The following is an 18,172-nucleotide window of genomic DNA, read 5'->3' on the forward strand; positions in this document are numbered from 1 at the left end:
GTCTGGTTGACTGGCAGATCTGGAAGAGTCTGGTTGATTGGCGGATCCTGGCAGACTGAAAGATCTGGCTGCTCCATGCTGACTGGCAGCTCTGGCTGCTCCACACTGACTGGCCGCTCTGGCTGCTCCATGTAGGCTGACAGCTCTGGCGGCTTCTTACAGACTTGCAGCTCTGGCGCCCCAGTCTGAGTTCACAGGGAAGCTTTTCATCAAGGATCTCTCTGTACATTGCTCTGTTCATCTTTCCCTCAATCCTGACTTGTCTCCCAGTCCCTTCTGCAGAAAAACATCCCCACAGCATGATGCTGCCACGACCATGCTTCACCGAAGGGATGGTGCCAGGTTTCCTCCAGACGTGACTCTAGGCATTCAGGCTAAAGAGTTCAGTCTTAGTTTCATCAGACCAGAGAATCTTTTTCCCAATGGTCTGAGAGTCCTTTAGGTGCCTTTTGGCAAACTCCACGCGGGCTGTCATGTGCCTTTTTCGGAGTAGTGGCTTCCATCTGGCCACTCTGCCATAAAGGCCTGACTGGTGGAGTACTGCAGAGTTGGTTGTCCTTCTGGAAGGTTTTGCCATCTCCACAGAGGAACTCAGGAGTTCTGTCAGAGTGACCATTGGTTTCTTCGTCCCCTCTCTGACAAAGGCCTTACTCCCCCGATTACTCAGTTTGGCCGGGCGGCACTTCTAAGAAGAGTCTTTGTGGTTCCAAACTTCATCCATTTAAGAATGACGGAGGCCACTATGTTTTTGGGGACATTCAATGCTGCAGAAATGTTTTTGGTACCCTTCCCCAGATCTGTGTCTCGACACAATCCTGTCTCAGGGCTCTACAGACAATTCCTTTGACCTCATGGCTTGGTTTTTGCTCTGACAGGTAATGTCAACTGTGGGACCTTGTATAGACAGGTGTGTGCCTTTCCAAATCATGTCCAGTCAATTTAATTTCCACAAGTGGACTCCAATCAAGTTGTAGAAACATCTCAAGGATGATCAATGGAAACAAGATGCACCTGAGCTCAATTTGCAAAACGTACTAAAAACCTGTTTTCGATTTGTCATTTTAGGGGTATTGTGTGTAGATTTTTGAGGAATTTTTGTATTTTATTTTATTTTATAATAAGGGTGTAACGTAACAAAATATGGAAACAGTCAAGCGGTCTGAATACTTTCCAGTTGCACTGTATGTCAAGGGGTTATTTTCACTGTACACTGTCACAGAGGGAGCATAAAAGAGCTAATCTCAGAACCGTTCAATCACTGCTCATTTGAGGGCCAAGAATTCCAGTTTCCCCAAGTGAGGGTGATAGTTTCTCTCTGCTTGTGCCAGAGAGACATATCCAATGACTCTCAGTTCGCCACCTCCCAACCCCTCTTTGGAGGCATCAACGTGCAAGATAATGGGTCCATGAAATCTGGGTAATGAAGCACATGTGCATTAGTCAACACACTCACCAACAATTCTAATGCTATCTGGTGAGCATCCTCCCATATAACCTTCTGGTGGGACAGCTGCATAGCTACCGTGGTCCGTCGCTTCCCGGGAAGTCCCAGACTTCACTGCTATTAAGTCATAGAGACATTTTGCATGTTGTGAGAAGTTCTGTACATAACCCCTGTAGTACCCTAGAAACCCCAGTAGTTTCCTCAGCTCTCTCACTTGTTGGTGGCCTGTTAACCTGTTCTTGCACTGCTACAATTTCTTTAACAACCATTCTGTAATCTTCAGAATAAATCATTTTTAGAAAATTAAGGACCTCATTCTGAAATAGGGGTCCGTTATTTTACCCCATTTATTTTGCTGCCTGACTACCTGACGGACATCTTCCACATGGTATCAAATCGAATCAAATCAAATCAATTTAATGACTAAAAATAAGCACATCATCCAAATATGTTATACAGATTCGATCTTTTATACCCTCTAAACTTTCCTCCGTGCTTCTTTGCAAGTCAAACGTAATTATGTTCCATTCATGTAAGGCCCAAGGAGGGCTGAAGGCAGTGTCTTTCCTGGACTCCTCCCCCACAAAGCCTTGGTGGTTTGCCTTTCATTGATCTAAAACTGTAAATCATGAGTTTCAACTCAAACCATCAAGCATTTCCTGTATTTGGGGTATGGGATGCCTTTCCAGAACAGTCTTCTTGTTCAATCCCCTGTAAATCAACACAAAGTCTTAAACACCCATTTTTCCATACACAGACCAGAGGTGATGCAGTGGTAATTCATTTTTTATTCAGGAGCCTCTGAAGGTGACATTTCACCTCGGCATACTGAAGGGGCTATTGTGTTTCTTTTCTACTGGTATGTTATAAGTTAATGTTAACTCGATTTGGAGATTTTAATTGCACCCTATATTCATGTCATCTTTGGCAAAAATGGCTGATTCCTCTCTGAGCATCTATTTGACTAATGCTTGTTGTTCTTGGCTCAAGTGCTGTACATCTACAGGTGGTTCCCACCACTCTGTGTGACAGGTGTCAGTGCCAGGCTTCGGTGGGGATCTGTCATGAATGTGTACTATAGTAACCTTTCCTTCACTGGGCGCTGGAACCAGGTGACACGCTACCACTGTCTGTAATGCCCCTATCACTGACATTTTCAACATGTCCATGATTGAGTCTGTAATACCAACATGTTTCAAGCAGACCAATATAGTCCCTGTGCCCAAGAACACAAAGGCAACTTTCCTAAATGACTACAGACCCTTGGCACTCACGTCCGTAGCCATGAAGTGCTTTGAAAGGCTGGTAATGGCTCACATCAACACCATTATCCCAGAAACCCTAGACCCACTCCAATTTGCATTCCACCCAAACAGATCCACAGATGATGCAATCTCTATTGCACTCCACACTGCCCTTTCCCACCTGGACAAAAGGAACACTTATGTGAGAATGCAATTCATTGACTACAGCTCAGTGTTCAACACCATAGTACCCTCAAAGCTCATCACCAAGCTAAGGATCCTGGGACTAAACACCTCCCTCTGCAACTCGATCCTGGACTTCCTGACAGTCCCCTCCTGTACTCCCTGTTCACCCATAACTGCACGGCCAGGCACGACACCAACACCATCATTAAGTTTGCAGACGACACAACAGTGGTAGGCCTGATCACCGACAATGACGAGACAGCCTATAGGGAGGAGGTTAGAGACCTGGCCAGGTGGTGGCAGAATAACAACCTATCCCTCAACATAACCAAGACTAAGGAGATGATTGTGGACTACAGGAAAAGGAGGACCGAGCACGCCCCCATTCTCACCGATGGGGCTGTAGTGGAACAGGATGAGAGCTTCAAGTTCCTTGGTGTCCACATCAACAACAAACTAGAATGATCCAAACTCACCAAGACAGTCGTGAAGAGGACACGACAAAGCCTATTCCCTCTCAGGAAACTAAAAAGATTTGGCATGGGTCCTGAGATCCTCAAAGGGTTCTACAGCTGCAACATCGATAGGATCCTGACTGGTTGCATCACTGCCTGGTACGGCAATTGCTTGACCTCTGACCGCAAGGCACTTCAGAGGGTAGTGCGTACGGCCCAGTACATCACTGGGGCAAAGCTGCCTGCCATCTAGGACCTCTACACGAGGCGGTGTCAGAGGAAGACCCTAAAAATTGTCAAAGACCGCAGCCACGCCAGTCATAGACTGTTCTCTCTACTACCGCATGACAAGTGGTACTGGAGTGCCAAGTCTAGGACAAAAAGGCTTTTCAACAGTTTTTACCCCCAAGCCATAAGACTCCTGAACAGGTAATCAAATGGCTACCCAGACTATTTTCATGGTGTGTGCCCCTCTCACCCCCTTCTTTTTACGCTGCTGCTACTCTCTGTTTATCATATATGCATAGTCACTTTAACTATACATTCATGTGCATAATACCTCAATCGGGTCAACCAACTAGTGCTCCCGCACATTGGCTAACCGGGCTATCTGCATTGTGTCCCACCCACCACCCACCGCCCGTCAACATCTCTTTTACACTACTGCTACTCTTTGTTCATCATATATGCATAGTCACTTTAACCATATCTACATGTACATACTACCTCAATCAGCCTGACTAACCAGTGTCTGTATGTAGCCTCGCTACTGTATATAGCCTGTCTTTTTACTGTTGATTTATATCTTTACCTACCTGTTTTTCAACTAATACCTATTTTTCCACTATTGATTAGAGACTGTAAGTAAGCATTTCACTGTAAGGTGTTGTATTCGGCACACATGACAAATAAACGTTGGTTTGACTTGATCACTGCTTGTCCTGGTAAGGTAATGTCATGTTTGGTAGTATTCACTACTACAATATCAATGTTTTTGAGATGTGCATTTTGATTTTTTTTCACTACTTGACTGTAGGTCCAAGCCCCAGAAAACTCTCACGGTTCAAATGTCACAATTTCTTATTTGAAGGGGGCCTCTCTTGGGATACAAGGATGAATCCACTTTCCTGTTTTTCCATGGGCTTCACCCTCGTGGCTGGAATATAACTGTATTAAGCTCCTGGGGTGGAAATTCTGACCAAGTGAGAGAGACTTTGTCATTTCTTTAAAACAATCATCTTTATTCAATATCGATGAATTATTGCAATAATGAGACTGGTCAACCCAACAGTCTTGACTGATTGTTCCAAACTCTTTCAGGCTATCTCTATCTCAGGTCACACACACCATATCTTATCTATGGAATGCTAGCTTTAGGTTTTTATCACCAAGTCATTGTCAGCTCAAGCTGTTTCTATCAAAATCCATTTCTTGACCACACGCCCAGACTAACTGCAGGAAGCTAGTGGAGACCAAAAAAAAAACACAGCATCAGTAGGACAGAAATATGTTACTGTTAGTTAAATATTAATTGTTAACCTTTAACATTAAATAAATCAGGTAAATACGTACTTTTTCTATCACACTCCTTACATAGTCATACCCCTTGACTAATTTTACATATTGTTGTGTTGCAGACTGAATTCAAAATTAATTAAATAGATTGTTTCCCCTCAACCATCTACACACAATAACCCATAATGACAAAATTACAACATGTTTTTAAACATTTGAAACAAAATTTTAAACATTTTGGAAATGTATTGAAAAGAAATACAGAAATATCTAATTTACATAATATTCACACCCCTGAGTAATTTCTGGCAGTGATTAGAGCTGTGCATTTTTCTGGGTAAGTCCCTAAGAGCTTTGAACATGGATTGTACAATTATTGCCCATTTGTCACACCTTGGTCATTGTATCTTGTGTTTTTGTTATATGTTTGGGTAGGCCAGGGTGTGACATGGGTTTATATGTTGTATTTCGTATTGGGGTTTGTATTTATTGGGAGTGTGTATTAGTAGGGGTGTGTCTAGTTAGGCTTGGCTGCCTGAGGCGATTCCTAATTGGAGTCAGCTGATTCTAGTTGTCTCGGATTGGGAACCGTATTTAGGTAGCTTGAGTGCGCGTTATATTTCGTGGGTGATTGTACCTGTCTTTGTGTTAGTCACCAGATAGGCTGTAATTAGTTTCACTCGTTTGTTGTTTTCGTATGTTCAGTTATTTCATGTACCGCTATTTTCTTCATTAAAAGTCATGAGTAACCTACACGCTGCATTTCGGTCTGACTCTCTTCAAACAGCAGACGAACTACATTACAGAATCACCCACCATTCACAGACCGAGCAGCGTGTGAACTGGCAGGATCTAAAGGAGGACGTTATGGACGGCAGAAGCAAGGAGTATACTACGTGGGAAGAAATCGACAGGTGGGCGGCCGACCCAGAGCGAGTGCAGGAGCCCGCCTGGGATTCCCTACAGCAATGCGAGGAGGGCTACAGGCGAATCGAATCAACGAAAAAGACACGCCGGGAAAAACGGAGAGGCGCTGGTTTAAACAGGCAGCGACAGCTGGAGCAGCAAAGGGAGGATGAATTATTTGGAGAATGGACATGGGAAGACGTGTTGGATGGTAAAGGTTGTTACACTTGGGAGGAGATATTGACCGGAAGAGATCGCCTCCCATGGGAACAGGTGGAGGCACTAAGGAGAGCAGAGGCAGCGGGAGATAGGAGCCGACGATACGAGGGAACACGGTTGGCAAGGAAACTGGAAAAACAGCCCAAAACAATTATTGGGGGGGAGCTAGAAGGGAGAATAGTTATGCCAGGTAGGAGACCTGCGCATACTCCCTGTGCTCACCGTTGGGCTAGAGAGACCGGGCAGGCACCGTGTTATGCTATGGAGCGCACTGTGTTTTCAGTGCGGGAGCATAGCCCGGTGAGGCACATACCAGCTCTTCCTATTGGCCGGGCTAGAGTGGGCATCGAGCCAGGTAAGCTTGGGCAGGCTCGGTGCTCAAGAGCTCCAGTGCGCCTGCACGGTCCGGTCTATCCAGAGCCACCTCTACACACCAGTCCTCCGGTAGCAGCTCCCCGCACCAGGCTTCCTGTGCGTGTCCTCGCGCCAGTACCACCAGTTCCAGCACCACGCACCAGGCCTCCAGTGCGCCTCGCCTGTTCAGCGCAACCAGTGCTTTTCTCCCCTCCTGCGCTATCGGAGTCTCCCGCCTGTTTAGCGCAGCCAGAGCCTTTCTCCTCTCTTGCGCTGCCGGAGTCTCCTGTCTGTCCAGCGCCACCAGTGCTCCCAGTCGGCCCAGCGCGTCCAGTGCGCATCGCCTGTTCAGCACAGCCAGTGCTTTTCTCCCCTCCTGTGCTATCGGAGTCTCCAGCCTGTTCAGCGCAGCCAGAGCCTTTCTCCTCTCCTGCGCTGCCGGAGTCTCCTGTCTGTCCAGCGCCACCAGTGCTACCAGTCGGCCCAGCGCGTCCAGTGCGCCTCGCCTGTTCAGCGCAGCCAGAGCTTTTCTCCTCTCCTGCACTGTTGGAGTCTCCCGCCTGTTCAGCTCAGCCAGAGCCTTTCTCCTCTCCTGCGCTGCCGGAGTCTCCTGTCTGCCCAGCGCCGCCAGTCGGCCCAGCGTCACCAGTCTGCCAGGATCCGCCAGAAGTGCCAGTCTGCCAGGATCCGCCAGAAGTGCCAGTCTGCCAAGATCTTCTAGATCGGCCAGACAACCTGAATCATCCAGGTCCACCAGCCAGCCAGGATTTACCGGAGCCTACTACCTGCCTGAGCTTCCTCTCTGTACTGGGCTTCCCCTCAGTACCGGGCTTCCCCTCAGTACTGGGCTGCTTCGGTCCCGGGCTGCCCCTCTGTCCCGGGCTGCCCCTCTGTCCCGGGCTGCCCTGCTGTCCTGAGCTGCCCCTCTGTCCCGAGCCCGCCCTCTGTCCCGAGCTGCCCCTCGGTCCCTAGCTGCCCCTCGGTCCCGAGCTGCCCCTCGGCCCTGAGCTGCCCCTCGGTCCCGAGCTGCCCCTCAGTTATGTGGGAATCAGGGTGAGGACTATTAGGCCATGGTCGGCGGAGAAGGTGGATTATCCTAGGACGCGAAGGGGAGGAACTAGGACATTTATGGAGTGGGGTCCACGTCCCGAGCCAGAACCGCCACCATGGACAGACGCCCACCCGGACCCTCCCTATGCTCTTGAGGTGCGTCCCGGAGTCCGCACCTTAGGGGGGGGGGTTCTGTCACGCCTTGGTCATTGTATCTTGTGTTTTTGTTATATGTTTGGATAGGCCAGGGTGTGACATGGGTTTATATGTTGTATTTCGTATTGGGGTTTGTATTTATTGGGAGTGTGTATTAGTAGGGGTGTGTCTAGTTAGGCTTGGCTGCCTGAGGCAATTCCTAATTGGAGTCAGCTGATTATAGTTGTCTCGGATTGGGAACCGTATTTAGGTAGCTTGAGTGCGCGTTGTATTTCGTGGGTGATTGTACCTGTCTTTGTGTTAGTCACCAAATAGGCTGTAATTAGTTTCACTCGTTTGTTGTTTTCGTATTTTCAGTTATTTCATGTACCGCTATTTTCTTCATTAAAAGTCATGAGTAACCTACACGCTGCATTTCGGTCTGACTCTCTTCAAACAGCAGACAAACTATATTACACCATTATTATTTTCTAAATTCTGCAGGCTCTGTCAAATTGATTGTTGGTCATTGCTAGACAACCATTTTCAAGTCTTGCCTTAGATTTTCAAGTAGATATTAAGTCAAAACTGTAACTCTGACATTTAGGAACCTTTGCCGTCTTTTTAGTAAGCAACTCCAGTGTTGATTTGGCCTTGTGTTTTAGGTTATTGTCCTGCTGAAAGGTAAAATGATTTCCCAGTGTCTGGTGGAAAGCAGACTATCCCAGGTTTGCCTCTAGGATTTTGCCTGTGCTTAGCTCCATTCTGTTTCTTTTATTTCGGAAAAACTCCCCAGTCCTTAACGATTACAAGCATACCTGAGGAGGCAGATAGCCTTGAGGTTAGAGTGTTGGGCCAGTAACCGAAAGGTTGCTAGATTGAATCCCTGAGCTGACAAAGTATAAATCTGTCATTCTGAAAAAGGCAGTTAACCCACTGTTCCTAGGCCGTCACTGTACATAAGAGCTTGTTCTTAACTGACTTGCCTAGTTGAACAACAAATACCCATAACATGATGCAGCCACCACTATGCTTCAAAATATGGAGGGTGGTACTAGATAATGTGTTGCATTGGATTTGTCCTAAACATAACACTTTGTATTCAGGACAAAAAGTGAATTGCTTTGCCACATTTTTTGCAGTACTAATTTAGTACCTTGTTGTTAATGGGATGCATGTTTTGGAAAGCAATTACTCTGTACAGACTTCCTTCTTTTCACTATGTCAATTAGGTTAGTATTGTGGAGTAACTACAATGTTGTTGATCCATCCTCAGTTTTTCTCCTATCACTACCATTAAACACCGTAACTTTTGTAATGTCACTATTGGCCTCATGGTGAAATCCCTGAGCGGTTTCCTTCCTCTCCGACAAAATAGTTAGGAAGGATGCCTGTATCTTTGTATGTGACTGGGTGTATTGATACACCATACAGTGTAATCAATAACTTCACCATCCTCACAGGAATTTTTACTACCAATAGGTCCTTTCTTTGTGAGGCATTGGAAAACCTCCCTGGTTTTTGTGGTTGAGTCTGAAATTCACTGCTTGACTGAGGGACCTTACAGATAATTGCATGTGTGAAATACAGAGATGAGGTAGTCATTCAAAAATCATGTTAGACACTATTGTTGCTCACAGAGTGAGTCCATGCAACTTAGTATGTGACTTGTTAAAGCAAATGTGTACTTTTGAACTAATTTAGACTTGCCAGAATGAAGGGGTTGAACTCTTGACTCAAGACATTTCAGCTTTTCATTTTCAATTCATTTGTAAAAAAGTAAAAACATTATGGGGTATTGTGTGTAGGCCAGTGACAACAAATCTCAATTTAATCCATTTTCAATTCAGGCTTTAACACAACAAAATGTGGAAAGAGTCAAGGATTGTGATTCGTTTCTGAAGCCTGCGTGACTCCAGAGAATGCTTTAAGCTTTTAGAGGTCAGCTGTTGGTTGTCAGAGCGTTGTGGGGCTGTGGAGCTCAAGGATTGGCCTACGCAGCCACACAGCTTCTGCAGGTAAAATATTTGTCTCATTCAGAGAATTCAAGACAGTAGTAGCTTCTTGGTAGCAAGTGGATGTTATTCAGGTTACTGTGGTTATTGTTACAATGATCAACCAGTAATGTTAGTTCTGCAACTTTTCAGAAAATGAGAGACAGACAACTAATTGAGATTACTTTTATATGTCTCTATGTACAATTTAATCTATATACAGTATTAAAGGTAATACACAACATCAGTACCACCAGCCATTTTTGTTTGTTGAATTACATTCTGAACGTTGACCATTTCTGTATTGGATATTGAGAGAGAGAAAGAGAAAGAGAGAGACGGAGGATGTGGTCACCTCAAGGCGTAGTGTGTGTGTCTGTCACATCTTGGTTGTTGAGAAACCAGCCCTTCCCCATGAACTTCCAGACATAGCATGTGTAGCATGTGACGTAGCAGACGTAGCATGTGACCTGAGAATGAAATAACCTTTTTTTTATTAACAGTCATTCGTCCTGTTTTCTAATCTTGTCTGCAGTACAACCTGTTCCGAGAGAGACAGAGACAGAGACAGAGACAGAGACAGACAGAGACAGAGACAGACAGAGACAGAGACAGAGACAGAGACAGAGACACAGACAGACAGAGACAGACAGACAGACAGACAGAGACAGACAGACAGACAGACAGACAGACAGACAGACAGACAGACAGACAGACAGACAGACAGACAGACAGACAGACAGACAGACAGACAGACAGACAGACAGACAGACAGACAGACAGACAGACAGACAGACAGACAGACAGACAGACAGACAGACAGACAGACAGACAGACAGCATTTGCTACACACAAATTATCGGTGAACTGATGTGGTTCTAACCCTCCCTTTCACTGATGTGGTTCTAACCCTCTCTCTGGTTCTATCTCTGTCTTCAACTGATCTAGTTCTATCCCTTTCTTTAACTGTTCTGGTTCTATCCTTCTATTTAACTGATGTGGTTCTATCACTCTCTTTAACTGATGTGGTTCTATCACTCTCTTTAACTGATGTGGTTCTATCACTCTCTTTAACTGATGTGGTTCTATCACTCTCTTTAACTGATGTGGTTCTATCACTCTCTTTCACTGATGTGGTTCTAATCCTCTCTTTAACTGATGTGGTTCTATCACTCTCTTTAACTGATGTGGTTCTAACTCTCTCTTCAATTCTCAGTCATGTATTTATGCCACACAGACATATACAATGCAGCCCAGATGTACACCTTTGTATTTACCGAGCTCCATTTTAAAAGCAATTGTAACTACAAATGGCCCTGCAGCCGACTTGTCTTCTTCAAAAAGTGTGTGTCTTTTGCTTTGTGTCATTGGGCAGTCACTGTTACAGCTTAAAATTGATACAATTTAGATTTTTGTCACTGATCTACACACAATAGCCAATAATGTCAAAGTGGAAGTTTGTTTGTCGAAAATGTCCTAAATTAATAAACATTTAAAGCTGAAATGTTTGGAGTCAACAAGTATTTATTAACCCATTTTTATATGGAAAAACTAAATAAGTTCAGGAGTAAAAATGTGCATTACAAATCACATAAATCTCATGGACTGTGATACTAGTGGTTAACATGATTACTTAATGACTACGCCATCTATGTACCCCACACATACAATTATCTGTAAGGTCCTTTATTCAAGTAGTGAAGTTCACGCACAGATTCAACCACAAAGACCAAGGAGGTTTTTTAAACACCTCGCAAAGAAGGGCACCAATTGGCCTCCCGAGTGGTGCAGCGGTCTAAGGCACTGAAATCACAATGCTGAGGTACCACTAGAGCCGTGGGTTCGATCCCAGACTATGCCACAGCCGGCCGTGACCAGGATTCTGGGATTTACTTGTGTCATCGTGGTCTATGGCTACTAGTGGTGGACCAGGTGCCTTTGAGCTGACTTGTCGCCAGTTGCAAAGTATTTCCTCTAACACATTGGTGCGGCTGGCTTCCGGGTTAAGCGAGTGGTATGACAAGAAGCATTGTGGCCTTGCAGGTTTGTGTTTTTCGAAGGGCTATAAAACCTTTGCCTCTCCAGAGTCCATAGTGAACTTGCAGCAATGACACAATATCCTTAGTACCAATTGGATATCAAGAAAAATAGCCATTTTTTAAAAGAAGGGCAACGATTGGTATCCCTTTGAGCATGATGAAGTTATTAATTAGGCTTTGGATTGGGTATCAATAAACCTAGTCACTACAAAGACACAGGCGTCCTTTCTTACCTAGTTACCCCAGATTAACCTGTCTGGGAACGCTAGCGGATAAACCTGGAAACACACCCAGACACTAGGAAAGATTGAGGAACTGTTTCCAGGCCAGTGGCCTAGTTAGGTCATCTTCAGTTTGTACTGCTTCAGGGACTTTGTTGAGGAGACCTATTCAGTCGATATACTGCCTAGAGATCTAGATGGGGGGGGAGTGTTGTAACTTTAATGTGTTACATAGTTAATGTTTAAGTTAATTCGTTGAGCTGTATCTAAAGACATTTCTTTACAGTTATTTAGATATGTAATTGTATTGGTTAGTATTGAATTATGCTTTTGACTGCAAGTTCCAGAATGCTTTGCAACAGGAATGAGAGAGATAACACGCCAGTTATGTGCAGGTGTAAAGTGTTAAGCTGACCTTTTCGCTAGCATCTTACTTTCATTGCTCTGTAGAATCTAAAGTTGTTAAATGTAACGTGAACAAGTATTATTACTAAAATAAGCTTTCATATCAAACCCGACGTCCCGAGTCATTACTTTGAAGACAGTTATTCTAAATGATCTCATTCGGCCCCACTTCACAGTAGAAGCATCAAACAACGTTCTAAAGCCTGTTGACGTCTAGTCGAAGCCTTAGGAAGTGCAAGATGACCAATATCCCACTGTATCTTCAATAGGGGCTGAGTTGAAAAACTACAAACCTCAGATTTCCCACTTCCTGGTTGGATTTTTTTCTCAGGTTTTTGCCTGCCGTATGAGTTATATTATACTCACAGACATCATTCAAACAGTTATAGAAACTTCAGAGTGTTTTCTATCCAATACTACTAATAATATGCATATATTCACATCTGGGACTGAGTAGCAGGCAGTTTACTCTGGGCATGCTTTTCATCTAAAAGTGAAAATACTGCCCCCTAGCCCAAACAGGTAAGGAAACTGCTTAGGAATTTCACCATGAGGCCAATGGGGATTTTAACCTCTACGGCATCGGTGTCCCTAAACCGGGACGGTTGTTGCTAAATATTTGATAATGTGACTAGAAAACGTTGTGTACAACAGCCAAATTTCCGGAACATGGACATGTCTTATAGGGGCAGAAAGCATATATTCTTGTTAATCTAACTGCAGTGTCCAATTTACAGTAGCTATTACAGAAAAAAGACCATGCTATTGTTTGAGGATAGTGCAAAACAACAAAACACTTTCATCAAGGCAACTGGTTTGATACATTCACATCTGAAGGTAAATCATGTACTTACACTCAGTATTCTTGCTCTGATTTGTCATCCTGAGGGACCCAAATTCATGTTTATATTAAAATGGAGGAACTAGGCAGTACAGTTTGACCCCACTCCTGTCTCTGGCTCCACACCCTTCCCGCCCGGCCATCTAGATGTTTGAAGGTTAGTGTCTTTTCTGTAGTGAAGTTAATAATTCATCATGTATGACATTCCTGGGAGTGTGTAAATTTAAAACCTTTATTATCATAGGACTTGTCTATGTTCTCTATAGTTATGTACTTGAAAATGTATAAGTTGACCAATTCAGCACATTTGAGCAAACTCCTGGCAGACTTGATGCAAAATATTGTGTAGGAGGTAATACTTCACTGGATCAGTCTGAAATGTTGCACAGACACACTGCTGCCATCTTGTGGACAACATCTAAATTACACATAGGTTCCTGTCTTAATAATGTATGGACTTTCTCTTGCTTCTCAAAGATGATGGCATTTAAAAAATACAATATTTTACCAGATCTATCTGGTACTATCTTTTACCAGATCTAATGTGTTATATTCTCCTAGATAAATTTCACATTTGAACAAACGTCCAAGTGTTTCTTTTCAAATGGATATGCATACTGTATCCTTGCTTCAGGTCCTGAGCTACAGTCGGCTAGAACTTTCTTCTGACACCGCCTTTTTAAGAGGTCAAGAAAGCTCGGCCCCAGTGATCTACTGGGCCTAACGCCTTACCCTCTATAGTGCCTTTACCGTCGGATGCCAAGCAGTTACCATACCAAACAGTAATGCAGCCAGTCAAGATACTCTCAGCGGTGCATCTTTATAACCTTTTGAGGATCTGAGGGCCCGTGCCAAATCTTATCAGCCTCCTGAGGGGTAAGAGGCATTGTCATGCCCTCTTCACAACTGTGTTGATGAGTTTGGACCATGAAAGGTCCTTAGTGATGTGGACTTCGAGGAACTTGAAGCTATCGACCCGCTCCATTACAGGATGCCACAATTGCCTAGTTAGAAGTTGTACACATGGGCCTGATGTGACAGCTCAGAGCTTCTGCTCCTAACTGTTCATATACTTTTCTTGGCTGGGAGGAGGAGGCAAGGATCAAGGGGTTTACTGATGGTGAGAATTGGTGGTTTCATCATTGAACGTTAATTTGCCCAACAGTTTTGATATATGTTCATCATAATCCATTACACCCCATATTATGCTACTTAGTAATAATATATAAATATACTTTCCATACTACAAAAACAAGCATACAACGTTGTAGGAGATTTCTAAACTAAACTTTATTTTCAATTGAAGAAACTTATTTTGTGGAGTGATTGATACTACTAAAGGACAGAATGAAACTTAAAAAGAGACAATTTCATGCCATTAATTAAGGAGCTTGATGGAGGTTTGCAAAATGTATATATATATATATGTATTGCGTTTTTGGTTTTGAATAAGAGAGATGTATATCTTTAGTGTTCAGAAGCTATATAGTGCTCATGCAGTGTGTGAGCGGTGTATGATGCTATGTGCTTCTCATTTCTTCCTTTGCATTTTCCCATCTTGGACATATGGATCTATCTACACACTTTCCCCTGCTGTCGTTGATATCCCCATATAGTTTTGTTCTCCATATGTTAAATTAGATATTGTATAATTTGAATGACCATATTGCAAAAACACCTCACACATTTTTTAAACTAACTTGAGGTATTATTCGTATTGATGGTATCGCTCAGCATATGAACTGGTATTTTTCAATGTTGAGTGCGAGTCACCATTTTCTACTGCGTTTATAAATTGGAACACTACTTTCTCAAAGACAAAAAACAAGATTTAATGTTTCATTCAAAAAGTGTATTTAATGACAGATAGAAAGATAAATAGATAGATAGACAGGAATACTGAACAAACATATACATGCAACATGTAAAGTGTTCATATGCCAAAACTGTTATGGTGGGTGGATTATCTTGGCAAAGGATATATTCTCACTTACAGAGATGAAAACAAATTTGTGCAAAATTGGAGAAAAATACGTTTTTTTTGTTGCTTATGGCACATTTCTGGGATCTTAAAATTTCAGCTCATGAAATATGGGTCTAACATTTTACATGTTGTGTTTACATTTTTGTTCAGTATAAATATAAGATTACTGTTTATAAATTTAATTTGGGGTGCAGGTTTGTAAATTGTTACTCACATGGTAACTCATACTGTAAATGTTTCATGAATAAATTATTCAACCCAATTACATGACCCAAAAAAAGAATTATATTAAAACAGTAATTAAGAACATGTACTTCTACGTGTTTTACATATTGGATTGAATATTAACACGATAAGAAGTTACAATGTTTTTAAAACAGTGCAGTGCTCAGCATTACTTCATCGGCCCCTTTGACACACTTCAGTGATTTGCCCAAAATAACTAAAAGTAAATATTATGAAGGTATTTGGTATTTGGTCTTGGTGAATTTAAAAACAGATATAAAGTAGTTACAATCAGTTAATAACTAAAAATGCAACTATGATAAAATAGCACAATTTTAAAAAGTATACAATAGGATTTGGATGTCACAAGTTGTAGGAAAGATTTTCTAATCTTTCAGTTATTTTACATATTAATCTAACAGATAAAACATGTGCAAGCTTCTGTGTGCAAGATGCAAATAAATAAGTAATGTCTTTGGAGCCTATATGGTTAAGTATAAATACAGTCACTTGTAAGCAAAGGTATATGCATTTAATATTCATAAGCAGAAAAAAACTATATGATTTCTTAAGGAATGTCACAAAAATCATACTTGACATCAAAATGTACAATTAGGTGTGTTTTGTTTGTGTATGTACTTGGGGGAATGTACATGAAATACATATATATTTTGCCATTTAACACAGGCACAATCCATTGTGCATTCTTCTGCCAAAGCAGGTCCTTAATCATAAGGCTGTCTCTATGAGAGCTGGAAAACCGTTCATTGGTGAAAAAAATGCCATAGTAGCTATGACACAGGCTATTAGTTAGCCAGCAACTGTACCATTAGCAGTGCCAAAGTGAGAGGCAGGAAAGCCAGACAGAAGGAAGTGGGTCGGGGAGCACTTCCTGAATTGACTGATGACTCTGAAAAAGTAGGAAAAATTAAGATATGGTTCAGTGAATGATGAAAGTAGATTGTCTTTTCATGTTTCTGTTCAAATGTTGACTTTGCTCTTACAGATGTGTAGTTGTATTGTGACAATTAATACATACCAACATTGACGCTGCCCGGTAGGATGTTCAGGGAGGTGGAACTGATGGTGAAAGTTGCTTGTGCGCTGCATGCGCTGGGAACCGAAGATTTGTTACTGAACACGAGGGTCATGTTGGTAACTACAGATCCACTCCTAGGAAAGAAAATGGACAACCCACAGAAATCATTATCATCACTGTCATAATCAAAGTATTCAAGTCGGTAATGAGAATTCATACTTACTTGAATGAGTTGACAATGGAACGAAGGAAGTTTGGGGTTCTAGCAAAAATCTTGTTCACCTGCATTGAAATATTAAAATATGATTACCAAAGCTTAACAGAGTCAAATAGTCAAAACACCAAGCGCTACAAGAAGGTGCCCCAGACTCGTCTGCTAATTGGGATACTTTAGCTGTTTTTTTTCTGAGAGAGGGAAATGGTGTAAATCAAGAGGACTTAATGTTTTCTGAAAATGAGATGTTGAGGATTATAATAAATAACGCTTTGATGTCATAGAACAAAGCCCAGACTGCTCAAGATTGACCTTGAAATTGGATGCCTGTCCATGTCGTAAAGACATCGGGAAATCTCATAATCCCATAACAACGGATACAAAGGTTGCAGGTTCAATACCAGTTGTAGACACTAGTTTATTATGTTTTTGTTTCAACTCTATCCCAAACATTAACCGTTAACTTAACCTTTCTGAATGAATGCCTAAACCTACTGTTTTAACCCTATCCAAAACCTTAACCATTAACGGAACATGTGTCATACATGAATGCTGACATGCAATACAACGTCAAATTTCGAAATTGCTCCAAACTTCAAATTTCAAAGTTAGGAATCAGCCACTCAAAACGGACTTTTATTATTTGTTTCATTAGTCAATTGTTGATATAATCCTCAAAATGTTTGCATGTCAGCAATCACATTTTCAAGATATAAACCTCTTGAAACTAGGGGGCACTATTTTCATTTTTTGGAAAAATAATGTTCCCAAAGTAAATGGGCTATTTTTCAGGACCAGATAATAGAATATGCATATAATTGACAGCTTAGGATATAAAACACTCTAACGTTTCCAAAACTGTTAAAATATTGTCTGTGAGTATAACGGAACTGATATTGCAGGCGAAATCCTGAGAAAAATCCAATCAGGAAGTGACTCTTATTTAGAAAACTCTGCGTTCCTATGCGTCCCTATTGAGCAGTGAAAGGGATATCAACCAGATTCCTTTTTCTATGGCTTCTCTAATGTGTCTAGTGTCACAAGACATAGTTTCAGGCTTTTATTTTGAAAAATGAGCGTGAGCGACAACATTGCGTCAGTGGTCAGCTGGTGGCTCTCAGAGTAATATGTTTCTCTCGCTCCTACTAAGAAGCCAACTGACTCGGTTGATATATTATCGAATAGATATTTGAAAAACACCTTGAGGATTGATTATAAAAAACGTTTGCCATGTTTCTGTCGATATTATGGATCTAATTTGGACCGCAATTTCCGGTGGATTTCTCAGCCAAACGTGAAGAACAAACAGAGCTATTTGGCTACAGAAATAATTTTTATGAAAAAAAGGAACATTTGCTATCTAACTGGGAGTCTCCCGAGTGAAAGCTCATTAAAGGTAAACGATTTAAATTGATTACTTTTCTGATTTCCGTGGCCAAGCTGCCTGCTGCTAGCTAGGCATAATGCTATGCTAGGCGATCGATAAACTTACACAAATGGTTGTCTTGCTTTGGCTGTAAAGCACCATTTCAAAATGAGAGATGACAGGGTGATTAACAAAAGGCTATGCTGTGTTTCAATATATTTCACTTGTGATTTCATGATTATGAATATTTTCTAGTAATATTTTTGTCCGTTGCGTTATGCTAATTAGTGTCAGTTGATGACAATTCTCTCGGATCTGGGAGCGGTAGTTCCAAGA

General features: G+C 42.3%; 1 protein-coding gene across 1 annotated transcript in view; it reads right to left on the reverse strand.

Annotated features, from left to right (window-relative positions):
* LOC124013321 (mucin-2-like) overlaps positions 1 to 18,172 on the reverse strand; it is a gene marked incomplete at its 3' end in the record, with an annotated part of 72,989 nt that overhangs the window by 37,971 nt on the left and 16,846 nt on the right. The window contains exons 5-6 of the mRNA XM_046327592.1: positions 16,480 to 16,538; positions 16,257 to 16,390 (exon numbers count right to left, since the gene is read on the reverse strand). Of these exons, the coding sequence (XP_046183548.1) occupies positions 16,257 to 16,390; positions 16,480 to 16,538 (193 nt within the window). The remainder of the gene's footprint in view (positions 1 to 16,256; positions 16,391 to 16,479; positions 16,539 to 18,172) is intronic.

Source organism: Oncorhynchus gorbuscha, linkage group LG24 (assembly GCF_021184085.1).
Source record: "Oncorhynchus gorbuscha isolate QuinsamMale2020 ecotype Even-year linkage group LG24, OgorEven_v1.0, whole genome shotgun sequence".
NCBI lineage: Eukaryota > Metazoa > Chordata > Actinopteri > Salmoniformes > Salmonidae > Oncorhynchus > Oncorhynchus gorbuscha.